Source organism: Eimeria necatrix, genomic scaffold, assembly GCF_000499385.1.
Source record: "Eimeria necatrix Houghton genomic scaffold, Enh_scaff135, whole genome shotgun sequence".
Classification (NCBI taxonomy): domain Eukaryota; phylum Apicomplexa; class Conoidasida; order Eucoccidiorida; family Eimeriidae; genus Eimeria; species Eimeria necatrix.
Genome location: NW_013652098.1, coordinates 22,405 through 43,645, shown reverse-complemented (window position 1 = coordinate 43,645; position 21,241 = coordinate 22,405). Strand labels below are relative to the sequence as shown.

Sequence of the window (21,241 nt, the reverse complement as noted above, 5' to 3'; positions counted from 1 at the left end):
CAATGGAAGTAATGCCGCGTTTGGTTAGTGTTTCGCAGCGGACACAACTTGAAAAAAAAGCAGCGCCCCTGAACATTGTGATAGTGGTGCTGCACAGAACCCGATATCAATATCCTGTCTCGCCATTCAAAGTGCAAAATCCAAGCCCTTAAAATCCTCCGAACTCTGCGGTCACGGAAGTTAAACGCTGCCAGAAGAAGCAACCAACCACTCCCACTCCCGTCTATTGCTCTTCACTCCATATCCCTCCATTACTACGCAGCTAATGTGCGCCTCTCTCCTTGAGTCTTTGCTGAGCAGATTCAGAATGTACTACGCCCTTAAAAGTCCTCTAGCGCGTGAACACTCTTAACGGGAAGACTGGATGCCTCTGTCACCAATGCTCCATAGCCGAGGGTCTCTCTAACCGCAGGTTCGTTTAATACTCTCTCTGTATGCAATACTGAAAGCGCAATCGCAATGACTTTGTCAAGCGCATTCTTTCCATGTGGCTGCCGAGACGCACAATGCCGAAGCTTAGACGCTAACGCCAAAATATTGCATGCGGTGCTGCACCGCGATTCCTGAACTCACAAGCGACCAATGCGGCGAAACTATAAAAACGGGAAATGTGGAATGTGCATTTCAGATGCATAGTTCCTCAGGTGAGAAGAAGCCGTGTTGATACTGATACGCCACCCGCAACCAATGCGGCGAAACTATAAAAACAACGGAAAATGTGGAATGTGCATTTCAGATGTATAGTTCCTCAGGTGAGGAGAAGCCGTGTTGATACTTATACGTCCTAGCATCCCTAATGCCGCCGCTTCTCATTTCTTCCTTCCGTGCGTGTGGTCTTTCCGCTGTTACCTTTTCCTGCCTTGCTTGATTTTGCTGGTTTGGTTTTTCTGGCTGCTGTAGCCTCCTCTTTTTTCTTCAGTGTCTTCTTTTTTCGCCGGTCTCTGTTGCCTGTGCCAGACGCCTTACTCTTTGCATTCTGCTGGCGGGTACTGCCTGAACTTGAGTTAAGCCACAGCTGTTCAAGTGCATTAAGCCTTGGGCGAAAGTGGGAAAGAGAACCTGCGGTGAAACACTCCTTCCCTTCCCAAGTGTCATCAGCCGCGCCATAGCCACTCCACCGAATCCTGTAGTAGAACTTCCCCCCCACTCTCTTGCAAGCCAGTATGTCGTCAACAGCATACAGCTGCTCCTTCTTGTCCGTCATATTTGGCTCAATGTCTAAACAAAACAGAAAAACTAGCCAAGAGCAGGGCAAGTCGAACCCAGCCGTACAGTGGCTCGCGGTTCACATTCATGAAGTGCACGTGTGCCCTTCCAATGAAGTTTATTTTTAATTCCTCGAAAACAAGACCAACTGTTCGGTCTCACGATCAAAAACGTTTGGAAGGAAGAAACCACTGGTAAGGAGCCCCCAAAAGTGTGCAGCTCCGGAGAACTAAGAAAACGTGAGAGTGGGTTGCCATCCAGGCCTTTACAGCTGCAGCAAACGGCCTACAGAGAGAATTAGGTATAGTTCAAACACAAGTTAAAACCAGTGACTCGGCATTTTTGGCTTAAACACCCAGCACACTCAAGGAAAGCCGCCTTTGAGGCAATCCCCGCCAGCGGTCTGGGCAGTGGACCGTAGGTGGCAGGGAAGGCTGCCAGATGCGGCGCATGCCACTGAAACGAAAAAGTTGTTTCGCATCTTAGTCCGTCATGTTATTTCCAGTTAATGTGGCTTGTTTGTTCCCTCTGTGGTGCGCTGTGCACTGGAGGCAACTCAGTTTCACTTTCAGCTGAAGGGTCGGGGAACAAGTCAATGAAGCCTTCGTCTCCGAAGACAGCGAACGCCACATGCTTGGGTCGATGACATGAGACAGAGAAGTCACTAACTATCCCTGCTAATCTGTTTTATGAAGTAGTAAGCATGATGTCCTTGGGAAGCGGAGTGTCTGTGCGTGCCGTCTGGGTGGTCCAGTGGTACAGGCTGCTCGGCCTTTTGTTTTGTTCCTATGCATTTCTCGGTATCTTGTTGCAACACGGAGCCTGGTGTAGTTCGCCAGTGGACGGGAGAGAATGTGATGGACATGACTGCAACAAAACCACAGGGTCAGCAGGGCCTGCTACCACAGAAGGAGTTGAAATTGTGGACGACTCCCCCAGACAGGCAAATGCAACGCAGGAGGCCCCAGCTGCAAATTCCCCAGAGCACCCAATTTTCATGGTTCCTGGAATCGCAGGAAGTGGCCTTATGGTCAGCACGAAGAATGCGTCACTGCCTCTCTGTGCTGCTTCACCTGTTAGCTCTACAGTACCTTTTAGACTGTGGGCGTCTCTCTCCCTCATCAGACCCCCTCGTTCACACCAGCTCTGCTGGATGGACATGATGCAGCCCGTCTCTGACGAGAAAGGGGAGCACTACTCCAGTAAGGATGGGGTAGTAGTTGAAGTAAGCGGGGCTATATTTTGTTTCATGGGGTCGTGCTTCTGCGTGTACGAAATGCGAAGATGCAATGATTAGAACAGTGCAACTGAGGTCATTCAGTATTCAGCTTACTACACAGTCTATAGAATTTTTTTCAGCCAATAGAGTGTTTGTCCCGTCGTTGCAAGCTTCAGTCCTTTGGCTTTGCGGTGTTGGTCATGTCCAGGTTGACAGTTATGGAACTGCCCACGGCTTTGATTACTTGGATTATTACTACAACGAGAGATTTGGAGTACCAGGGACAGCATATTTTCACACCATGCTGCGGACGTTCTATTCCATGGGATATGTGGAGGGGAGCTCCCTCATAGGCATACCGTATGACTGGCGCCTCCCACCTTGGCAGGCGAGCATTGCCCCACTTTGTACGAAGGCAGCTTTGACAATGCACGCTATGTTAGCAGATATTCAGCAGAACAATGTCTACAGTGGAGCTACGTTGAGAGAGAAATCAGCTTGGCGACCACAGTCCCAGGTTTGCTAGTTAAGGGCTGCCCACAGTCTGGCTTTTGTGGGGAGGCAAGCGAGTTTCAGTGCTTCGTTTTATTTTGATTGTGTGTGTACATTGCAGATGGACTTCGACCGACTCAAGTCTCAGATCGAGCATCATGTCGAAGCAATGGGAGGCGCCAAGGCAGATCTGCTTGTACATAGCCTGGGGTCCATCGTTTGTAATTATTTTCTGAACAAAGTGGTGGACAAACGATGGAAGGACAAGTACATCAACTCCTACACGCTTGTCGCTCCAGCAACTGGGGGGAGCTTCAAGGCTATTAAAGCCATTTTAACTGGGTGAGGGTCCAGGAGTTTCAGACGCAAAGCCTGTTCTTTTGAATGGCGGCTTATTCGGATGATCCTGAGACATGAATGCATTTCGTTGCTTGCTCCCAGTTGAATGATTGGTGATGCTTGTAGAAGCAGTGCCCTTGCTGCTCAGTTATTAGCGATGTTGGGCCGAAGAGGCAAAGTAAACCAATGGTTAGGAAATCATCAGTGAATGCATAGGTAAGCCCACTTATTTCCACACTCTATGGTGAACGCGACTTATGCAGCATGTTTGTTCCCAATATTTGTTTTCTGTTGCTGTTTTAACTGCCTTTTAGCTACAACGATCCGGTGGACTTGACATTTTGGACTTTACTTGATATCAGCCTGATTCCAGTAGATGTCTTACGTGACCTCGCCCGAAGCCTTGGCTCCATCTATGCCCTACTTCCTGACATCGATGTAAGCGGAATACTTGAACATGAACTAGTTGTTTCTAGACACCGGAGATGAGCAGAGACTTTGCTGTATGTGCGCTTTTGCGGGAAGTCTTCTCATCAATCTTTTCTCAGTTTCCTTCCGCCTTATTCATCAGCAGATGGAGCCTTTGTGGAATCTGTCGGGACCTGACACGGCTCAAATAACGTTTGCGTGTGTTTTTGTGACTCAGCTTTATGGAAAGGATCATTTGGTATTGCGACAGTTGCTCCCTAAATCAGGCACTCGGTCACCTGCTTTTTCCGCTCTAGCTGAGGGCCAAGATGGAGGGGGTCCTTCAGCTATGATGAATAGCGGCCGATCTCTTGAGTTTAGGAGGCTTGCTGAGTCAGATGCAGGGGCTAGCATACAGGAATTGGCAGACAAGAGCGAAAAAAATGGAGATGAGGAACATAGAATGAATCCACAGGAACAGCAGGTTGGGGAGCAATTGGTTCAAGATGCGATCGACGCACAGGTAAAGCAACGAACGCTGCAGCTGCATCAGTACGTCGAAAATGCCAGGGAAAGGATGGCGGCAGTGGAGCGCCTTGAAGCTACAGAGGATTTGAACGAGGTTGTATACACTCTAGGCAACTGGACGACTTTACTGGAGCCCGAGCTGCGAGCTCGAGCAGAGACGGCAAGAGAGCGCATGAAAGGGGTGCTGGAAGACCCTGGAGTAAGCGCTAGGTTTATTCATGCTAGCTGCTGTCTCTGTTGGTTGCTGCCACTCTTCATGGGGCAGTGCTAGAGTTCTCGTGATATTCTGGGGTTGGAAACCAGTGCTCAGCTTTTTTCTGTAGCTAGGCCAACGACAAGGCACAGTCTTTTCTGTTTACATTTGACGGGTTTGTCTGTAACTGCATGATTTTGTTTGAACATTTTAATCAGGCTTCCCAGTGCTCTTCTTGACTGCCTTGGTGCTTTAGGGGAGGGAGGCCTTGGATTCCGCTGTGCGTGTTGCGGATGATTTGGTGTTCTAAGGTCCCCACAAGATGCATTTGGAGTGTTTTTGGCTTTCCTTCTACTGACGTCGGCTACATATACACTGGCACAGATCTTTCTCGGAAGCCGATACCGTAAATCAGCTGTAGCATTAACGACAGAGGCGGCAGCAACAGCCACGCAAGTATTTTTTGTGCCTACTACCAACCACACCAACAAGTAGCAGGAGGGCAGCACGCTGGCCTGAAATGATGTGAACGCTCTTAGTGCTGCAGTGGCCGTATCGGTTTCCCCGATTCCGTATACGCATGATTTTGAGCGGACTGTTGCTGCTGCCTAAATTGGACCGTCGTGTGTTTCTTCTGTGTGTCTTACTCAGTGTGCTCGACGTGGGGGACGATACAGTCCCTTTGCGTTCTCTTTCAGTTTGCACAGGATGGTCCTCAACTTTCGAGGTAAAGACGTTCAAGAATTTGGACCATATGTTCATATTTGGGGATGGCGAGTTCAACAGCTATATTCAAGTTGCTTTTGGCAAACCGAAGGAGAAAAGTGAAATGCAGGAAGCATTAGAACTAAGTACCTGACTGGGCAGTAAAACATCCAGTCAGGATGACACGAGCACGCGCCGTTTTGCGTTGAAGCACTTCTCCGTTGGAGGCTTCTGTACACCAAATCAGTGCCTCACGTCTCGGCCAAATCGTTTTTTGACAGCGGCCCCTAACTGTTGCTGCAACATTAAAGGGCCCGTTTACATGCAGTGTTCGCGTTTTGTGTGTTTTGTTGGGTGGGTGGGTGTGCGTGTGTATAAACTGCTGCCGCGTGTTGAAGTTGTGGGCAAACCAGGCATTAATGCGAAATACGCCTGGGAGAAACGCGCACGAGGGAGCTTGCGCACAGCTGTTTGTGCCTTTTGAACTCATCCTTCTCGATGTCAACCCGAATGGACGCATCGGCGGAAACTGTTAACGCCTTTCATTGCTTGCATGGGAGCGGCATTAAGGGCAGCATCACGGAACTTGCGGCATAGAAGCAAGGAGACCGCAGCGCAAGTGCACCGAGCCAGAATTCAGCCTGTAGAGCGTAGGCTAAGTAGGGAACATGGCCAGGAGAAACGTGACAGTGCTATGCGCCTGCTTTAGGGCTTTGATTCGCCAACGCTTGAAAAGAGAAGCCAGCTCATCTCCAATGAGAATACTGTTGCAGTGAGCCTCGATCAAAAGCAGTGTAGAATATCATAAATGTGCGGTCTGGGGAGGCATCCTGTCTTCCCACTTCCAAACTAGCAAGCTCCAAGCGAGCTGTAGCACGTAGTGCAGGGTTGCGTTTTCCATTCGTTCAAATCTTACACTCCCAGCAGGGGAAAACGCTACGAAAACGCAGAAAATGCCCATCTCGTAAGATCGCGATGAGACGGCTACATCTGGGCCAGCAAGCGCCTTAAAGAAGGGCTTCATGCTTCGTCTTGAGTTTCCTTGAGGTCTTTGTGAGGTTCACGGGAAGCTCACGCTAGGGCTACGTCAAACTGCTTAAGAAAAAGGCGGCGAGAAGTACGAACAAGAGGAACCACATTAGTCTTGCTGAGAAATCAGCGAGTGGTGAGGCGTCTGGGATCGTTGCCTCAGCCTCTTGAACCTCCGTATTGCGTGGCCTTTGGCCTGCAGCATCGTTTGATTTCGAGCAGGACCTGCTATTTTCCCCTCCTTGGGCCTTAAGTGGGGCCTTTTGGTCTTCCCTTGCCGCCTTCTTCGCTTTTCTCAGCAGAAAAGGAGCGGCACTGGCGCTGGCAAATCGGGCGAGTAGGCCTGAGGATCGAGTGCGCCTAAGCGCTGCGCCTTCAGCGAAAAACTTTGAATTCGCAGATGCGCGATGCTTTGAGTCAAAGCCTATGTTACTATGCGATAGCGTGCACGGTGTAGACCTTTTGTTGGATATTGCGGGAACATTTGTTCCAGCTTTCTTGCGGCTTACTGCAGTCCCAAGTGCGTTAACAACCCTTCGCATCTGGCGCCAAGGGGTTGACGCAGACTTGGAACCGGCAGCGGAGGTATTCAAGCCAGTCGAGGCGCCTGCTTTGCCGGAAGCTGACGGCTTGTCTGTCCCAAATCGAGTTTGTCGACTTGCAGTTACCTCTGCACTCAAAGATGCCCGCACCCCTCGGCGCAAGCATTGCAGCGGGTGGGTCGCGGTAGCTTTTCTGCGGCAAAAGTACGCATGTACTGCAGTATGCTTTCAGCAGAGCAAAGACAGCGAGCACAAGCCTCCACGCTACACTGAGGATAAAAGAGCCATTCGGCTCCTAACCTAAGAGAAATGAGTGAGCTCACGGGGATTCAGGAGCACTTCGGTCGGCGCTTTCTAAGCTGCAGCAACATTCACAGATAAAAACTGCCGACGAACGACAAGTGGTTTCAATAATGCGCACTCCCTTTCTCTTCCTGAGAAGTAACTAATCTGGCGAGCTGAAAAGGCATTTATTACCGCTTAATAATGGCGTTTTTACGCTCTATTTCCTCCCGTAGTTGCCTTCTCTGCTCATTTTTCTCAGAATTCAGTCGGGCATTTTCACTGCAAAGAACCAAGTACGAGCGCAAGAGATCCACAAGCCCTAATGGGTATTTGTATGCATGCAAGCAGCCACTGAATCTCTCATGTGCCTCTATGCTACCCAGAACCACGGGCCCTTCTCGGTTCCGAACGGCGGAATCCTTTAACTGCGGTGATCACGTATCTTTTGAGAAACAGCTAGCTAGGCGTAGAGAAAACGACCACGAGCTGCATCTTCATGCCTCACGGTCACCGCATATCTTTTTGTACGTTGGCTCGGCGCCGAGCTTAAATGAAAAGAGCTCCCGCCAGTCCTTACCTCTGCAGCTCGCAAATAGTGGTGTGTTGCATCCTTAGGGCGGAAGAAAGGTCCTCCTGCAGTAATGCACGAGCACTTCCAGAATCCAAACCCTCTTTTGAGGACATTTTCCCCATGGTGCACATGCACGCGTGCGTGCATACAGGGATAGGCCAGTGCAATTTTATGTGCCTCTTCCCATCGGCAAGCTGGCAGTAACGCCAGAACTATGCATTCTAACCTGGATCAATGCAACGCATACGATACTGAAACTCCCATTTTGTCCGGAGTTTGCTTACACCGCTCCTCGCCTGAAAGAACTCAACGGCCCTCTCCTCGCTCATTGACGTGGCCCTCGCTAAGCTGCGGAAAACACACATCGCAAGAGAGATCAGCCAAATACTTGCCCCATGGAACGGACAGCTTCCACAGCAGCGGGAATGGTCTACTTAAAAAACACTCAGCAAATACTTCCGATGGCTGTGGTCCATACTACTTTTTCTTCGTGTCGTGAAGAAGAAGCTCCTGTTTCAACTGCTGCAATTCGGTGCTCAAGCGTTCTCTAAGTACATGAGCTCTAACAAGGCGAGCGCGGAACTCAGACGCCTTTGCTTCAGCCTCAGTTGCCTTCTCCCTGTGAGAGCATAGCTCGCGCTCAAGACTCATTACGCGGCCCTGCATCACCTCACCCTTGAATGCAGTAAAAACCTAGGAATTACGGCTCCGGCATGCACTCTGAACTCGTCTTTACGAGGCCAGGCGTCGAGCTTGCGCGGGAACCAAGCTCCTTATGCACAATAACAGCTGGTGAAACACCTACTCAGCAGAAGCTGTTGCTGCTGATAAAAATATAATACCTTTAGTCATTTGCTGTGGGGGATTTCGCCTAAGAGTCGAGTAGCAAATGGCAGCTGCGGAAGACTGCTTCCACAGTGGCCTAACCAAATGCAGCTACGCTATTAAATCCTCTACGTCACCAGTCTTGACCCTTTTGTCAAGAGCGCATGCGAGGAAAAGCCTATCAGCGCGTGCCGAATCACATTCACCTGGAGCTCATTGACCTCTCTGCATCGCTCAGCATCTGCTCTGACCAGCGTATTCACTCTTTCCCTGGCCATTGACAGTCGAGTCTGAAGCACATAGACGCAATTAAAATTGTTCATTGACGTCTCTATGCCAGTATCTCACACATATTTTCCTGGTGTGCACAGCGTGCATCTATGCAGAAGATAAATAGTCTGCCTCTTCGCTAAAACTAAAGGCAGGCAACAAGGAATTAACGATGATGATGCCTGGGCACTAGTAGATGCGAACAAACCTGCAGTTCAACGCTACATTCCTGCTCCGTCTCGCCGTCGTCTGAAGAAGAACAGCGGCAGAAACACAAGTGCTCTGTTGTGCTGAGAGTTAGCCGATACACGGGAAATAGCACTCTGTTCCCTATCGCAGTCTGGCGGCATCCTCTTGGCTTTTCTGAAACTCCAGAAAATTAACGAGGTTGGAGCTGACTTGGGGACGGCTGCATTAACTCAAATTGGAGGCCAATAACCTCAGTAGCCCTGCAAGTGCTTCTGCACATTGGACAGCGTCTGGCTGGGGCCCCGCCATACGAAGAAAGCCAGCGTTTCAGACTGCACGCGCAGCAGCAAAATTTGAAGGCCGGGGTCACTGAAGGGGGGTTCAGTTTTCAGTTCTTTTTAGTTCTAAAGTGCCCGCTTGTTCAACTGCTTCGTACTCCTCATGGAGTAATCTAGAACGAATAACCTTGTAGAGCTGCTAATCGGTTAGGTGCATCCCTACCATGGTTCATGATATATGTGACCACACCGCGACGTGGCCACTAAATTTGCTTCCAATGGTTCGCAGCATATTGGGCAATCTGGTGGCACCCTGACCATTGTGAAGAAGAAGGCGAGTGTGGTTCGCAAAGAAACGTGTCTTTACAGCCCCCGTAGGCCACAAAACGCAAGAACCTCCAAGATTGGTCTACTTCTGTTTCGGGGGGCTCACGTTCCGCCCGCAGATGGCCCAGTTCGGACATGAGGCCCACCCTATTGTGCAGTGTGCTGGAAGGATCCCTCAATGCAGCCCAATAAATCCTCTTTCCCACGTAAATTCAACATAAATTGCCTTTACTTCACCGGAAACCTGTACTGGCCGCCACTCGATGTGCATCTCTCCTTTCTTGTGGGGTCTGCCACCAAAACACACTGGCAGCCTGTACTACCATCAGCTGGAAAGCACGGAATACTTCCGCATAAGCAGGCCAGTACATATCGCAGTGCCACTATGATTGTTCTGAGGGATGAAGAATCTGTTGTTGTAGAAGATGTGGAGTAGCACAACGAACGCTGCGCAACAACGTTCCTCAACGATGCTTGAGGGAGAAGTTTTGTAGAGGCGCACTTTCACAGCTAAGCAGCATGCTAATTTCCTGAGGCAACGTACCATAAATTCACTTTCATAAGTCTCGTGCCGATGTGTATGCAAACATACCTCATGAGAGTGTGCAAGTTGTGGGCTGGGATTTAGTGATTGCGCTAACACACTGCAGAATATTCATGCATACCACAGCGAGTCCTAAGTGTTAGCTAATGCCCCCAGTGTATGAAATTATGACTTTCTGCTATGGGCGCATAAAGAAGCGGCGAAGGCCGCATAAGCGAAACTATTACTGCGCCGGTCGGGACTCCTGCCAACCACTTGACTTGAGAGGCTTTTTGAAGGAAAGATGCGTGCGAACGATAGCCAAAAAATAACACTTATTTTTTAAAAGGACAGTTTACTTATAGTAGCTCGCAAGGGTAGCAGTCAAAGATGGTTGGCTTTGTCGAAGTATTCCTGCAACGCCTACATTCTGAGCACCCCGTTTCTTGAGCAGCGCCGATTCCTTTGATAATGCGACCGGAAACTCTCTCGCCCCAACAGAAGGAAAGAAAAACAGCTCGCTAATTGTTTGCCACTAAGTATCCTAATATTTTACACTGAAAGTCATGCTGAAACTCGAACAAGTCTAGCCGTTGTCACAGCCACTTTCTGCCAAGGCTGGCATGGGCTTACAGCAGAGTCAACAACACTTTTGAGACTCACCCCCCAACACAATCCCACATTAACATTTTTTATCGCTAAATCAAACTACCTTTTCATGGCTGAGGCATCGCGATGGCGGTAATGGGAGCCACAGTGTAGAAGGGCTTGTGGCCGTAGTGCGAGCAAGGACTACTCACAGTCACTTGGGTCTCTCGCACCCAGCCATGACAACGGCCACTTCAAACCATGCGTGTTGAACAGGATCTCCCCGAGATATGCCTTGCATGGCTTTGCAGCCCCACGAAGCCTCGCAACTCACAGCCTCAAGTTGTTAGTATTTCCGGTGAAACACAGAGCGTCTTCAGCCCAAATGTTGTCACGACTTCGCTCGCTAAACTTTCAAATGTGATATACCTTTAAATTATTCAGGTGCGGCATCTAGTTACTGAAGAAGTCAAGCTACTCGCAAAAGAAAGCTCACCAGAGAAGTTTCTTCGCCTTGCCAGAACGCAGTGTTCTGTTCGTTATCGCAGAAACAATTGACTGAAATGTCCCCAGAAGTTCAGTGAAGTGAACACATGACATGCGTCAATAAGGCGTGCGATACTAAACAATTACAGGTATTTAGGACTACGCATTACCCTGTTAAGGCACTGATTTTGAACACTCCATACGCATTTTATTCGTACGGAAGGGCGGTTCGCAGTAGAATGATCTACTTTTTCACCTTCAGTGTGCGTTATTCTAGATAAGGGAACTACGAAGTTGAATTTGGTTGGATACGCGCGTTGAAACTAACGAAACATCCACGCAAGTGATGGCCATATGCATCGTGGACTATACTGTATCAGTGGGGATTCATGAGTTGCACTTGTCTTCAAAGAGAGATCAGAACGAAGTTATGTCGGAAGATTTACACGAACTTCCGCAACAAAATATGTAACCTAATACCTAGAACTGCGTGCTACTGCAGTCAGACTAGGGCTCGAGAAGTACTACGGCCCCAGAGGGAAATACTGGGAAGCATACGGAGCACCAACAACGACTATGAAACATGAACCCTGTAATTCACAGATAGAATATGCTACGCGAATGAGCTGTACTGCAGTCTGAAACTTCAGAACTGACGCGGCTACCTGACCAGTCCCGCGTGCTGAAAGTCCTATAGACAGCGTTTACAGAAGTTGGATACTTGGTCAACAAAGGTCCGTATAAAATCCGTATTTCATACTCAGGCCCTCCCCACAAAATCGTACCCAAAGCGTATAATTGAGGCTCAGATCCACTTCGCGCCTGGCCGCTAATGTGGAGCTTGGCGACCCAGGAGAGAAACAAAGGTCTTCCTGAAGAGCTGCCCAAAGCCTACACCTTATAAAGTAACAAATATCACTGTGTTCAAGGGCCGCAGTCCCGAAATAACAAAGTAGCAACTAGCGTTCAAAATCTTGCAGACTACCTGAGCTGACGTCGTACTCCGATATGAAGCCCCTAGGCACTCTCATACTTCGAGGTGACGCAGTGGTTTTGATGAAGTTAAGTAACATGCCAGAAGAATAAGTATCTCAAAAGAATTCCTCTAGACACTCATACTAAGGGCGAATGGGCAACTGATTCGAGGCGAGTGTAGCGTGGCACAGTGTAGTTGCAAGAAGGAGGCACTATCCTCCGCCTCACACGAATCTGCAATATTAAGAAGAGAAACGCTTGCTATAATGTACAAGGAGACGAGTATTCTCATTCGAGCCAGGGACACCGGCCCGAGTGCATGGACAACTGCTGCACAGCCCAGCCAGCGAGTTGCAGCACTACTGTGAGAGCAACTGCTAGCCCGTCCTGGAGGTTTAATACGTGATAAATTTAAAAATTTCATAGCAAAGAATTACCATGAATAGTTAGTGCACATCCTTCATTGCCGTGGCGTCACAGCATGCGCAGCAGCTGTCTCGGCCGCCCCACTGCGTCACTCGGTGTGCCTTCGTCTTGTTTGTGTATGCGGCTTTTATTGTTTTTTTTTCAAGTTTCCACACGCTCTTACTTTTCGCCGTATTCATGCGGCTTCCAGAGGACTTAGTCTCCCTCTACCTCGAGCTTCCGTTAGTCGCCTCAGCGTAACAGCAGCTGTTACTTCTGGCTAGCTGGACGGCGGCAGCTCACGCCACTATTGTGTTTTTTGACAAGCAGTGGGATCTCGCGCTATCAACAGCATCCGTGTAGGCTTCCTGTGCACTTTTTCCCGTTGACTGGCCTGTTGCCATCTTGTCCTCGAAGTCAACCACACGTCCCGGCGATCTTGCATCTTCCCGGGTTTCCCGGGGCGCTGCGGCCCCTAGAGGCCGATTGAATGCTCTGGAGGGTCGGCAGGGCCCCCCGGAGGGCCCGGAAGGTCACCCGGAGATGTCGGACATCTACACTGTGGAGAAGCTTGTGGGCTTTCGATACAATGGGAAGACCCCTGAATGGCGGGTGCGGTGGCAGGGCTATGGGCCCAAAGATGACACGTGGGAGACGCGCAAGAACTTGCTTATGGACAGTTCTTTCGCCTTCAAACGCCAAATGGAACAGATGGAGAAGGACTATTTGGCGAAGAGGGCGCTGGCCAGGCACGGCAAGGGAGGGGCGCCCACCCCCGCGAGCAGAAAAAGGAGCTCTTTGCTCTCAGCGCCTCTCCCGGAGGAGACGGACAGCGCGCGAGAGCCGAGCAGCAGCAGCAGCAGCAGCAGCCCTTCGGAATTCAGCTCCCCGAAACAAAGCAGCAGCAGCAGCAGCAACAGGGGCGCGAATACCTCAGACTCGGACTGCTCCGTTTCGCAGTCACTTCTGTCTTCCTCTCGACGCACAAAGAGGCCCCACAGAACCAAACCTCCAAGGCGGAGGAGAAGATGCATAGATGATCTGCTGCGCGCAGGCGGGCCAGAGAGGGGCCCCCAGGCCGTAGACCCGGGCCTGCCGGCCACTCCAGACAGCGGGTCTGAGGCAGTGGGGCCCCCCCTGTGCAGCTGCAGCGGCAAAGTGTCAGGGGCCTTTGGAGGCCTTCCCGCGGCCCAAGAGGGGCCCCCAGGGGGCCCCTCGAGGGGGACCCGACTCAGGGGCCGCTGTGGGGGCTCTTTGACTCCAAATAAGAAAGCAGAGACGAAGGTGGAGGCCCCTTTCCGGCGCCTGAGGATGGTTGGAGCTGAAGAGCCCCCCCAGGCAGCAAGCCGCTCGGAGGCCTCGGGGCTTACTTCCAGCTCCTGGAAGTCTTCCCCGGATATTGACGGGGAGGAGGCCTTGGGGGCCCCCACGGGCTTCACTGTCAACGACCCGAGTGACGAAGACCTGGGGCCCCCCTTTCTTCAGGGGGGCCCCCCCCACAGCGTCAGCGGGTACGAGGCCCCCACTTCCCAGGACCTGCAGCAGCAGTACAGTTGGGACACGCCCTTGGGAAACACTCCAGAACCCTCCGCATTTTTCGAATCTCCCGCAGTCCACAGCAGCACAGCAGTGGGAGTGGCAGCAGCAAATGCCTCTGGCGCCCACGGGGGCATGCAAGAGGACTGCCGTTTCTGGGTGCCTGCTGAGTCGCCAGCGGGGCCTTCTTGCTACTTTCCTTTCAGACAAGAGGCGGCGATGAGACTCCCAGCCTCCTGGGAAGTTCAAGGGGGCTTCGAGGGTCCTCCTCTCTTGACTCCGTGTGCAGACAGGCCTGCCGGAGGCCCTTTTGAAGGCCAGGAGGCCTTGCTGCACAGCTGCAAGCAAGGGCCGCCTCTTTTCTGCCCCACAGGTGCGTCTTGTGCTGCAAATAGTCGCCTGGGGGGCCCCACAGTCAGCTCCCCAGAAGCCTATGGGGCCCCCGTATCCCACCTGACTACGCCGGGGTTTACGCAGCTTCCGCTGGCCGGCGGGTTCCCGGGAGCCGAGGGGCCCCCAGAAGCACTAGCGGGAGTTGCAGAGATTCCGGCAGAGGCCGCAGTTGGTCTGCCGGGGCTCCCTGACACCAGTGACACTCAGTGGCTACAGCTGCCAGTGCAGCAGGTAAAGGGAGAGCAGCACTCGGCAGTTTCCTCTTCGAGCTCTCTGGGCGTTTCACGCGGCTTAATTAATAGATACCCGTGTGAAAATTTGTTTCCGGGCCGGGTACGTATTGTCAAGGTAGTGCGAGGTGAGGCCGCGGGCGCAGCTGGCGTTACGGGTGCTGTCGTTCATTATGTGATTGCTGCTTCACCAGGCAAAGCAGCAGACCCCAGCCGAAACGTTTGGGGCACCTGCTCTATCCTGGAGGCACGGCGGTTCTGTCCGGGAGCGCTTTGTGATTACCTGCTGCGGAAAGCTCTGTTTAAGAGCACAGACAAGCAGGCCCAAAGTCAGAAGGGAATGGTGACCACCGGCCAGCCCTGTGCAGCCGTTGCCTCTGTTCCTCCCAACCCAGAACTAACCTACAACCCTGTATTGACACAGGACAGCAACAGCAGCAGCGTTGACAAAGGCAGCAGCAACTGCGACAGCAACGTAAACGGGCTCAAAGAAGCCTTCGCTGCTTCCCAGAGCTCTTTTCCCGCCACAGCTGAATTCAGCAGGAGCGCCAGCTGTTTCTGATGGCATCTCGTGGGCGGCTGACAGGTTGTAGCAGCTGTGGTGAGACACTGGGACCTGCTTATGAATAGGAAGCCTCTGTTGTTGTATGCTGCTTGGGCGCATACCTTTGTGGAGCCGTTATCTGCTCCTCTTCGTGCAAATAGATGCTCTTTTCGAGCCTAACGAAGGGAATGGGCTCCGGGCAATCCTTTTTGAGCGAACGCGAACCGACTTCAAGTTTACTTTATCCCTTGCGTGGGCGCGGGGGCAGCTCTTTTCGGTAAGGGCAACGACAACAGCAGCGCCCTCAGCTAGCTGGGCATGTGTGTGATGTGACCTGTATGCAGGCTGTTAGCTCTGTGGGCTGCTAAACGTAAAAGGGTGAATGAACAGTATGAAGGTATCTCAAACATGCACAATAAGATAAATATGTCACGTGGACATGCAAGTGGCATTATTTAAGTAGGCTCCTCGCAACTCACGTCCTCTAACTGAGCCCTTTCAGCTTTCCCTGGGTCTGGACAGTCCGGGGCAAGTGGTGTCTGCGTTTTGACCGAAAGGTGAGCGAGTCAACGGCAACTATAGGTACAGACAACCGACGTGTAACGACTTGACGCGTAACTAACCGAACGAACGGGCTACCACGCTAAGAGAAAAACCTGAAAGGGCTGGACAGCCCACGGCTTCAGTGGGCGGCAAAGCCCTGCTGACTGGGTGTCAGTCACGCCGCGGGAAAGGTATTTCGTTAGCCTTTCTGTAGTCCGTCTCACAGCGTTGAATGTTATCAGATACTGGTTAGCGTGGCTCTAAGGAGACAGCTGCTACCGTGACAGCGCTGAGACCCCTCGCGCCAAAGCCAGCAGCGTAGGGGCTAACAAGCCAAGCCTATGCAGCCACGCAGGGGCTCTGCAACACTGGCACTTCGTGACATAGTAGGCAGACCAGGGAGGCACAGCGCGACACGCGGAACGGCTGGCAGAGAGCGGCAGACGAAGAGGAACAGAGACGAAGCCCGACATCAACAAATCAGCGTGCGCCGAAATAAAAAGACAGACCAGGACTATTTGTTCATTGTGTGTGGGCAGCTAGAATTTGCGGCTCGGACGCATAAACGCGAAGCACCGTGGGACCCTGTTTTCTCCCTCGCCTTGCGTGCTTTGTGTTTGTATGGCATAGCCAAAAGCCAAAATTTAGCAAAGGCTTCCCGGGTGTGGCTCTGCGCTTTTGACGCAGATGCTCGGAAGTCGTGCTTGGCGTGGGCAGCTTCAGGAAAAGCCTGTGAAGCCCCTTCCTCCTGCAAAGCTTCTGCGGGGGCCCCTTTTAAGGGCAATCAACCCCGATCTCTGCCGGCGATCAAACACACAGGGTGCCCGTGAACACATTAGGTGCCTGCTGTTGCTTTTGCGTATAAAGAAATCCAGATAATGACGGTGGGCACAGCTGAAATGAGAGGTCTTCAGTCCTCATATCGCTCCACCGATGCAGCCATCTGCAGATCTGCATCGGAAAAACAATGGCAAGCAACATGACTGCAAATATGCCTACGCAAACTAAATGAGGCTGCTGCTGCAGCAGCTCGCGGCATCGTGTGCCTAATTGTACATGTTAGTGTTGCTTCCGATCCCCACAAGATCGGAGTGTCCGTATTCACCTTTTAGGGGCACTTGCTGCATCCAGCAGAATATCCTCTCCGCACCTCCTCCATGCACAGGGGCTCCCATGCCCTCATGCCACTGGGGGGCTCTGGGAACCACACAGCCGTGCTGGGGACAGCTAGTAGGGCTCTGTAGCAGGCAGAAAGGAGGCGAAACCAGCAGAGGCCCCCAACCTACACTGCCTGCTGACGCGAGGGGCACCGACCGTGCTATGGGGTTTAAGAAAGCACCCGAGGGAGGAACTGGGCAGGCCGCTGTGAACTGGCACACACATGGAGCGTGCTGACTGTGCCCATGCTGCTGCTGAGGTGGCTGCTGCTGTTGTTGCATTTGTTGCTGCTGCATCTGGCGGTGGAGGAGCTCCGCATTGGGGTGGCGCTGGCAAAAGCAAGGGGCGACGAGGCCCTGAGAAGCCGGGGGGAAGGGGAAGAGGGCCTGCAAATGGGGCACGGCGTTGGTAAGCTCGCATGCGTTCTGGGCAAAGCATCCGAAGTGCTGATGGGGCGTTCCCGGTAGCTGCTGCAAGTTCGGCGGCACAGCAGAAGCCAGAGCGCCCCACGTGCAGGCGGGGCCGCACGGGGGCAGCTGGTGCAAGGGGGAACCTAAAGGCCAAGTGCCCTCTTCTGCAGAACATCCTTCCTCAACTGAAGGCGACGGGGAGCTCACGAGGCACCACGCGGGAGTGAGGGACTGCGGAGTTCCCAGTGCAGAGTCCGCCGACACTTTGTGGTGTCCCACCACCTTGCTAGAGTTTACTGCGGGGTACGGGGCCCCTCCATGAGCAGAAACGACTCCCGGAGACGCGGTCTCCAGGCCCTGACGCGACAGGCGAAAACCCCGCAGTACACGGGCCCCTCCGTTCTGCTGCACCTGCTGCTGTTGTTGCTGCTGCGACTGCTGCTGCGACCCGCTCTGCTTCAACGCACGCGGAGACACAGCTCGCCTCTGTCGCGGCTGCTGCTGGTGCAAGCTTCCATCTTGCTGCTGCTGCTTTGGTACCTTGCGCGTTCCTCCCGTTTTCCTTCTAGCGGGGATTGCGCTGCTCAAAGATGAGCTATGGGTTACTCCATTAACTGCCACGGGTTGTTGCTGCTGTTCTTGCTGCTCCTGCTGCTGCTGCTGCTCGCCCTGTTCCTCTTGCTGCTGCTGCTGGCCTGTGGGGCAGGCTGCGGAGTCGCGTCCATTTTCAGACGTTTGTGGTTGGCGGTCTGTCAGGCTGTTCAGCTTGAGTCGATGTAGTGCGCGCTGTAGCTGTTCTTCCTCTCCCAGTGCTTCATCAGTTGCTGTTTTTTTGTTTTCACTGTCGCCTTGGGAGCCCTTCGCCGCCTCCTCCACACGCTTGCTGCAAGCATCTCCCGCCCCGGAGGCCCCGTCCTGCTGCTTGGAACCCTTTGATCCCTGGCCCCCGAGAGAACCCCCCACTGCTGTCGCGTCCTCTTCTTCAGTTGCAGTTGTTGTTTCCTTCGATGTTGTTCCCTGTGCTTGCGAGCCCAAAAGAAGCGCTATGTTCTTGCGAGCCAGCTGACTGCGCGTCCACCCCAAAAGCAGCGAACAAGCAAAAAGATTAGTCATGCCCAACAAACCGCTTACCCGCTGCAGATCCCCTTTCGAATGTGCATTCTGGAACGAGTCTAGCAGCTAACCAACGGTAAACATTGCCTAGCTGTAGACAGCTGGCGGTCTTTGGCTCGGCGACTGCAAGCAACTACTACTCCCACGTTCTAAGCTCTTTCTGGCTGTGCCCATAGCTACCACTAACCTAGCCCCTCATTCCCGTGAGCGCCAGAAGAAACCACAGTGCCACGCGATTCCAGTGAAGAAGTCAGGACTGAATCATCCCGTAGCCGTACGCTAGTGATCTACTACTCTGTACTACATCTACTGTGTTTGCAACAGGGCCGCACACTTGCAGCAGGAAAAACGGTTTAACTCTGCCCACTAAGACACTCCGCAATACGTACTGCGAAGGAACTGAAGGAGCCACTGCACGCAACATATGCACTGTGCACTTGCACAGGTGACTGCAGTCATGGGGTCACTGCTGCTGCTAACTTTGCAGCACCTAGACAAACTGCCAAGTCTCGCTTCCACTATCATCCCCACTTCCCCCCCATCAGCCCTCCTCACGTTTTAGGGCGCAGCTCCTCCACACCATGCGCGTGCCGGCAAACATCCCGCGACGGACAGCTGCCAGCTAGCCACAACTGGCAAAGTTCGGTCTGCAGCGGCGAATACGAAATAGGCACAAAAAGCAAAGAAAGCCCAATCAGCAGCAGAAGGATCGTTCGGTAGCGCCAACAGCGCCCAATAGTACGGAGAGAGGCGCAGGCGCAGTTTACATAAAGTGAAGGGAGCAAGTCGGTACTTGTGGATGGCCGGGACGCTGGAAGGTAGGTGGCCACTTCAAACCAAAAACTCAGAATCCGTGAAGCCACGCAAGAGCAAACCGCCGAGCATAAGAGCTGCGGCAAAAAAATGAGCGCAAGCAGACGCCCACAAAGGCAGCCAAATATTGCCTGCTCAAACTCACTTTGTAGTAGCCAGTAGTGTGGCGCAGCTCCTCAGCCCCATGTGCGAAGTTGCATTCTTCGTTGGTGCATTCACCCTGCAAAAATACAGGCCGCAGGCTGCACAGACACCGCAGAGCTCTGCATGCACCAGAATCTCACAGGTGGGCTGCCTCCGTGTTCTTTGGCTGCTAGCAAGCAACAACAGCCTGCCGCAGTAACCATGAGTAACCGAGAACATGAGAGGGGTTCGACTCTGCATTGCAGCATGTATGCCAACAAGAACAAAACATGCAGCCACCGATGTGGCGCGACTCAAGCCGAAACCCTAAGCGAGTTTGGCAGGAGGTGAATCTGCACTGACCCTCTTAAACGCATCGCAGAGCTTCGTCTTGTAGAGGGGCAGCCAGGGCCTGAGCTGCTCGGGTGTATGTGCATAGTTGCACAAGTCGCCGTGCCGGCAACAGCCCTCAGCAATCCAGGGACACATTTTTATCCTGAAAACATAGCATGCAATTAACGGGTTTCTGAGCTTTTCTGCGCGCCCCAAACCTGCAGCGCCGGTTCTTCACAGCACTTTGCGAAGAGTCGCGGAAAACATGAACAGCAGATTCATGTACAAAGACTGCATGCGTTCGGCGCCTGGGAGGCACAGAAGCGCCAAATTTCTGCGGGGCCCGCCGGACAGGCAATAGTGAAGCTTCACAAAATAGGAAGATTGGGATCGAAAGGCACTCCTCACCTGAAGAAGCGATCCCACGCGAGTCTGACACTGCCCTTGCCCGGGCCACCAATCTTGCGCTTGGAGAGGGGCCTCGTCTTTTCCTCGGGCTGGATATGGCGCTGCTGGGGCTGCGTGCCCTCAGCTAGGTCCCGGGGGCCCCCCCGTTCCTTCTGGGGAAGGGCCGGCTTGACGGGCTCCATGGCTAGCTGGACGCGGGCAAGGGAGGGCTAGCTGGCTAGCTGGCGCGGTGGAGAGCCGGCGGGTGCGCAGTGCAGGCCCAGGGCAGGCTGGCCCGAGCTGGAGCCATGAACTGTTTGTCGGAGAGGGAACAAAAGGCGGGACCCCAAGGGTCTGTGTTGCAGCAAACAAGCAACGCGAGAGTGCTATGTGTACTTACCAGCGACAGGAGGCTGCCCGGGAGGTTGTTGCCGACTAGTTGGAGGGGTTCGACACCTGAAATAACGGCAATAGATATGGAGGGCCCCCAGCAGTGACACTGAGCGGAACAGCCAGCAATACGAAACGAAGGGAGGGGAGGGACCAGTGGGGGCGACCACCGACCTGTCTGTGTGCCCACGGGGACGTGAATTAGGGGTCTAGACGCTGAGACGGAAAGCTCTAATGAAGGAACATACGTTCAAATACCTCTTAGGATATAATGAGGTCCTTGGCCAGGGGAAGGGGGTCAGAAATACACCTGTTACAAATATGGATGGCCCTAGCGCCCCCCACGAGACTCTGTTCTAGGCTCTGCGTCGGGTGTGGCAGAGGCCAACTGCGCTTTTTCTCCCCCAAAGGATGAATGAATCAAATAATTAAAAGGATGGAGTGATTAATTGAACTCTCAAGCCATTCAGGCACCCGTTTTACGCGGTAAAGACAGACAGACGCCCACAGTGACGCGAACGACGCCAAGTGTAAAGCACCAGTGGGAGTGGGGCTCTATCGATACGGGGGCTGCTTGGACTATCTCTTCCTTTCGCGAGCCTCGGGGGTTTTCTTTTACCCTTTCCATGAACGTAATTTTTTTTCCAATTCGTTTCATGTTTTTATGCCTCTTTGCCGCAGAAAGCAACCCCGCGAACCAGCCGCAGTCCACGCACCCGGAGATCGACCACTAGACCTGTCCGGCACTCAACTCAATACGACTGCCATTTCTGGTCTAATTTTAACAACAAATTTCAAAAATCCTTATTTTCAATGGCAGGGACACGCGAGACGCAGCGAAGTGCTCTCTATCTCCTCAGTCTCAATAGTTGTAGCTCCGCCGTG

The 21,241-nt window shown here is 52.7% G+C and overlaps 7 protein-coding genes across 7 annotated transcripts; 2 read left to right on the top strand and 5 right to left on the bottom strand.

The window, feature by feature from the left end:
* Positions 1-793: 793 nt before the first annotated feature.
* On the bottom strand, positions 794-1,204 carry ENH_00011690 (hypothetical protein, conserved; the record flags this gene model as incomplete). The annotated part of the gene is made up of 1 exon (XM_013578899.1): positions 794-1,204. One exon carries the CDS (start codon positions 1,202-1,204, stop codon positions 794-796), a length of 411 nt encoding a protein of 136 aa, XP_013434353.1.
* Positions 1,205-1,909: 705 nt separating this feature from the next.
* ENH_00011680 (1-O-acylceramide synthase, putative) lies at positions 1,910-5,244 on the top strand (the record flags this gene model as incomplete). The annotated part of the gene is made up of 7 exons (XM_013578898.1): positions 1,910-2,431; positions 2,634-2,756; positions 3,039-3,259; positions 3,571-3,694; positions 3,903-4,391; positions 4,697-4,791; positions 5,037-5,244. 7 exons carry the CDS (start codon positions 1,910-1,912, stop codon positions 5,242-5,244), a joined length of 1,782 nt encoding a protein of 593 aa, XP_013434352.1.
* Positions 5,245-5,892: 648 nt separating this feature from the next.
* Positions 5,893-6,114, bottom strand: ENH_00011670 (hypothetical protein, conserved; the record flags this gene model as incomplete). Its single annotated transcript, XM_013578897.1, has 1 exon — positions 5,893-6,114. The coding sequence occupies one exon, from the start codon at positions 6,112-6,114 to the stop codon at positions 5,893-5,895; it is 222 nt and encodes a 73-aa protein (XP_013434351.1).
* Positions 6,115-6,172: 58 nt separating this feature from the next.
* Positions 6,173-7,630, bottom strand: ENH_00011660 (hypothetical protein, conserved; the record flags this gene model as incomplete). Its single annotated transcript, XM_013578896.1, has 3 exons — positions 6,173-6,854; positions 7,139-7,225; positions 7,524-7,630. 3 exons carry the CDS (start codon positions 7,628-7,630, stop codon positions 6,173-6,175), a joined length of 876 nt encoding a protein of 291 aa, XP_013434350.1.
* A 364-nt stretch (positions 7,631-7,994) lies between these two features.
* On the bottom strand, positions 7,995-9,081 carry ENH_00011650 (hypothetical protein, conserved; the record flags this gene model as incomplete). Its single annotated transcript, XM_013578895.1, has 4 exons — positions 7,995-8,177; positions 8,549-8,632; positions 8,821-8,861; positions 9,012-9,081. The coding sequence occupies 4 exons, from the start codon at positions 9,079-9,081 to the stop codon at positions 7,995-7,997; spliced, it is 378 nt and encodes a 125-aa protein (XP_013434349.1).
* Positions 9,082-12,926: 3,845 nt separating this feature from the next.
* Positions 12,927-15,104, top strand: ENH_00011640 (hypothetical protein, conserved; the record flags this gene model as incomplete). Its single annotated transcript, XM_013578894.1, has 1 exon — positions 12,927-15,104. One exon carries the CDS (start codon positions 12,927-12,929, stop codon positions 15,102-15,104), a length of 2,178 nt encoding a protein of 725 aa, XP_013434348.1.
* A 1,435-nt stretch (positions 15,105-16,539) lies between these two features.
* Positions 16,540-20,169, bottom strand: ENH_00011630 (hypothetical protein, conserved; the record flags this gene model as incomplete). Its single annotated transcript, XM_013578893.1, has 6 exons — positions 16,540-16,580; positions 16,735-18,263; positions 18,866-18,957; positions 19,269-19,343; positions 19,610-19,742; positions 19,988-20,169. The coding sequence occupies 6 exons, from the start codon at positions 20,167-20,169 to the stop codon at positions 16,540-16,542; spliced, it is 2,052 nt and encodes a 683-aa protein (XP_013434347.1).
* Between the last annotated feature and the right edge of the window lie 1,072 nt (positions 20,170-21,241).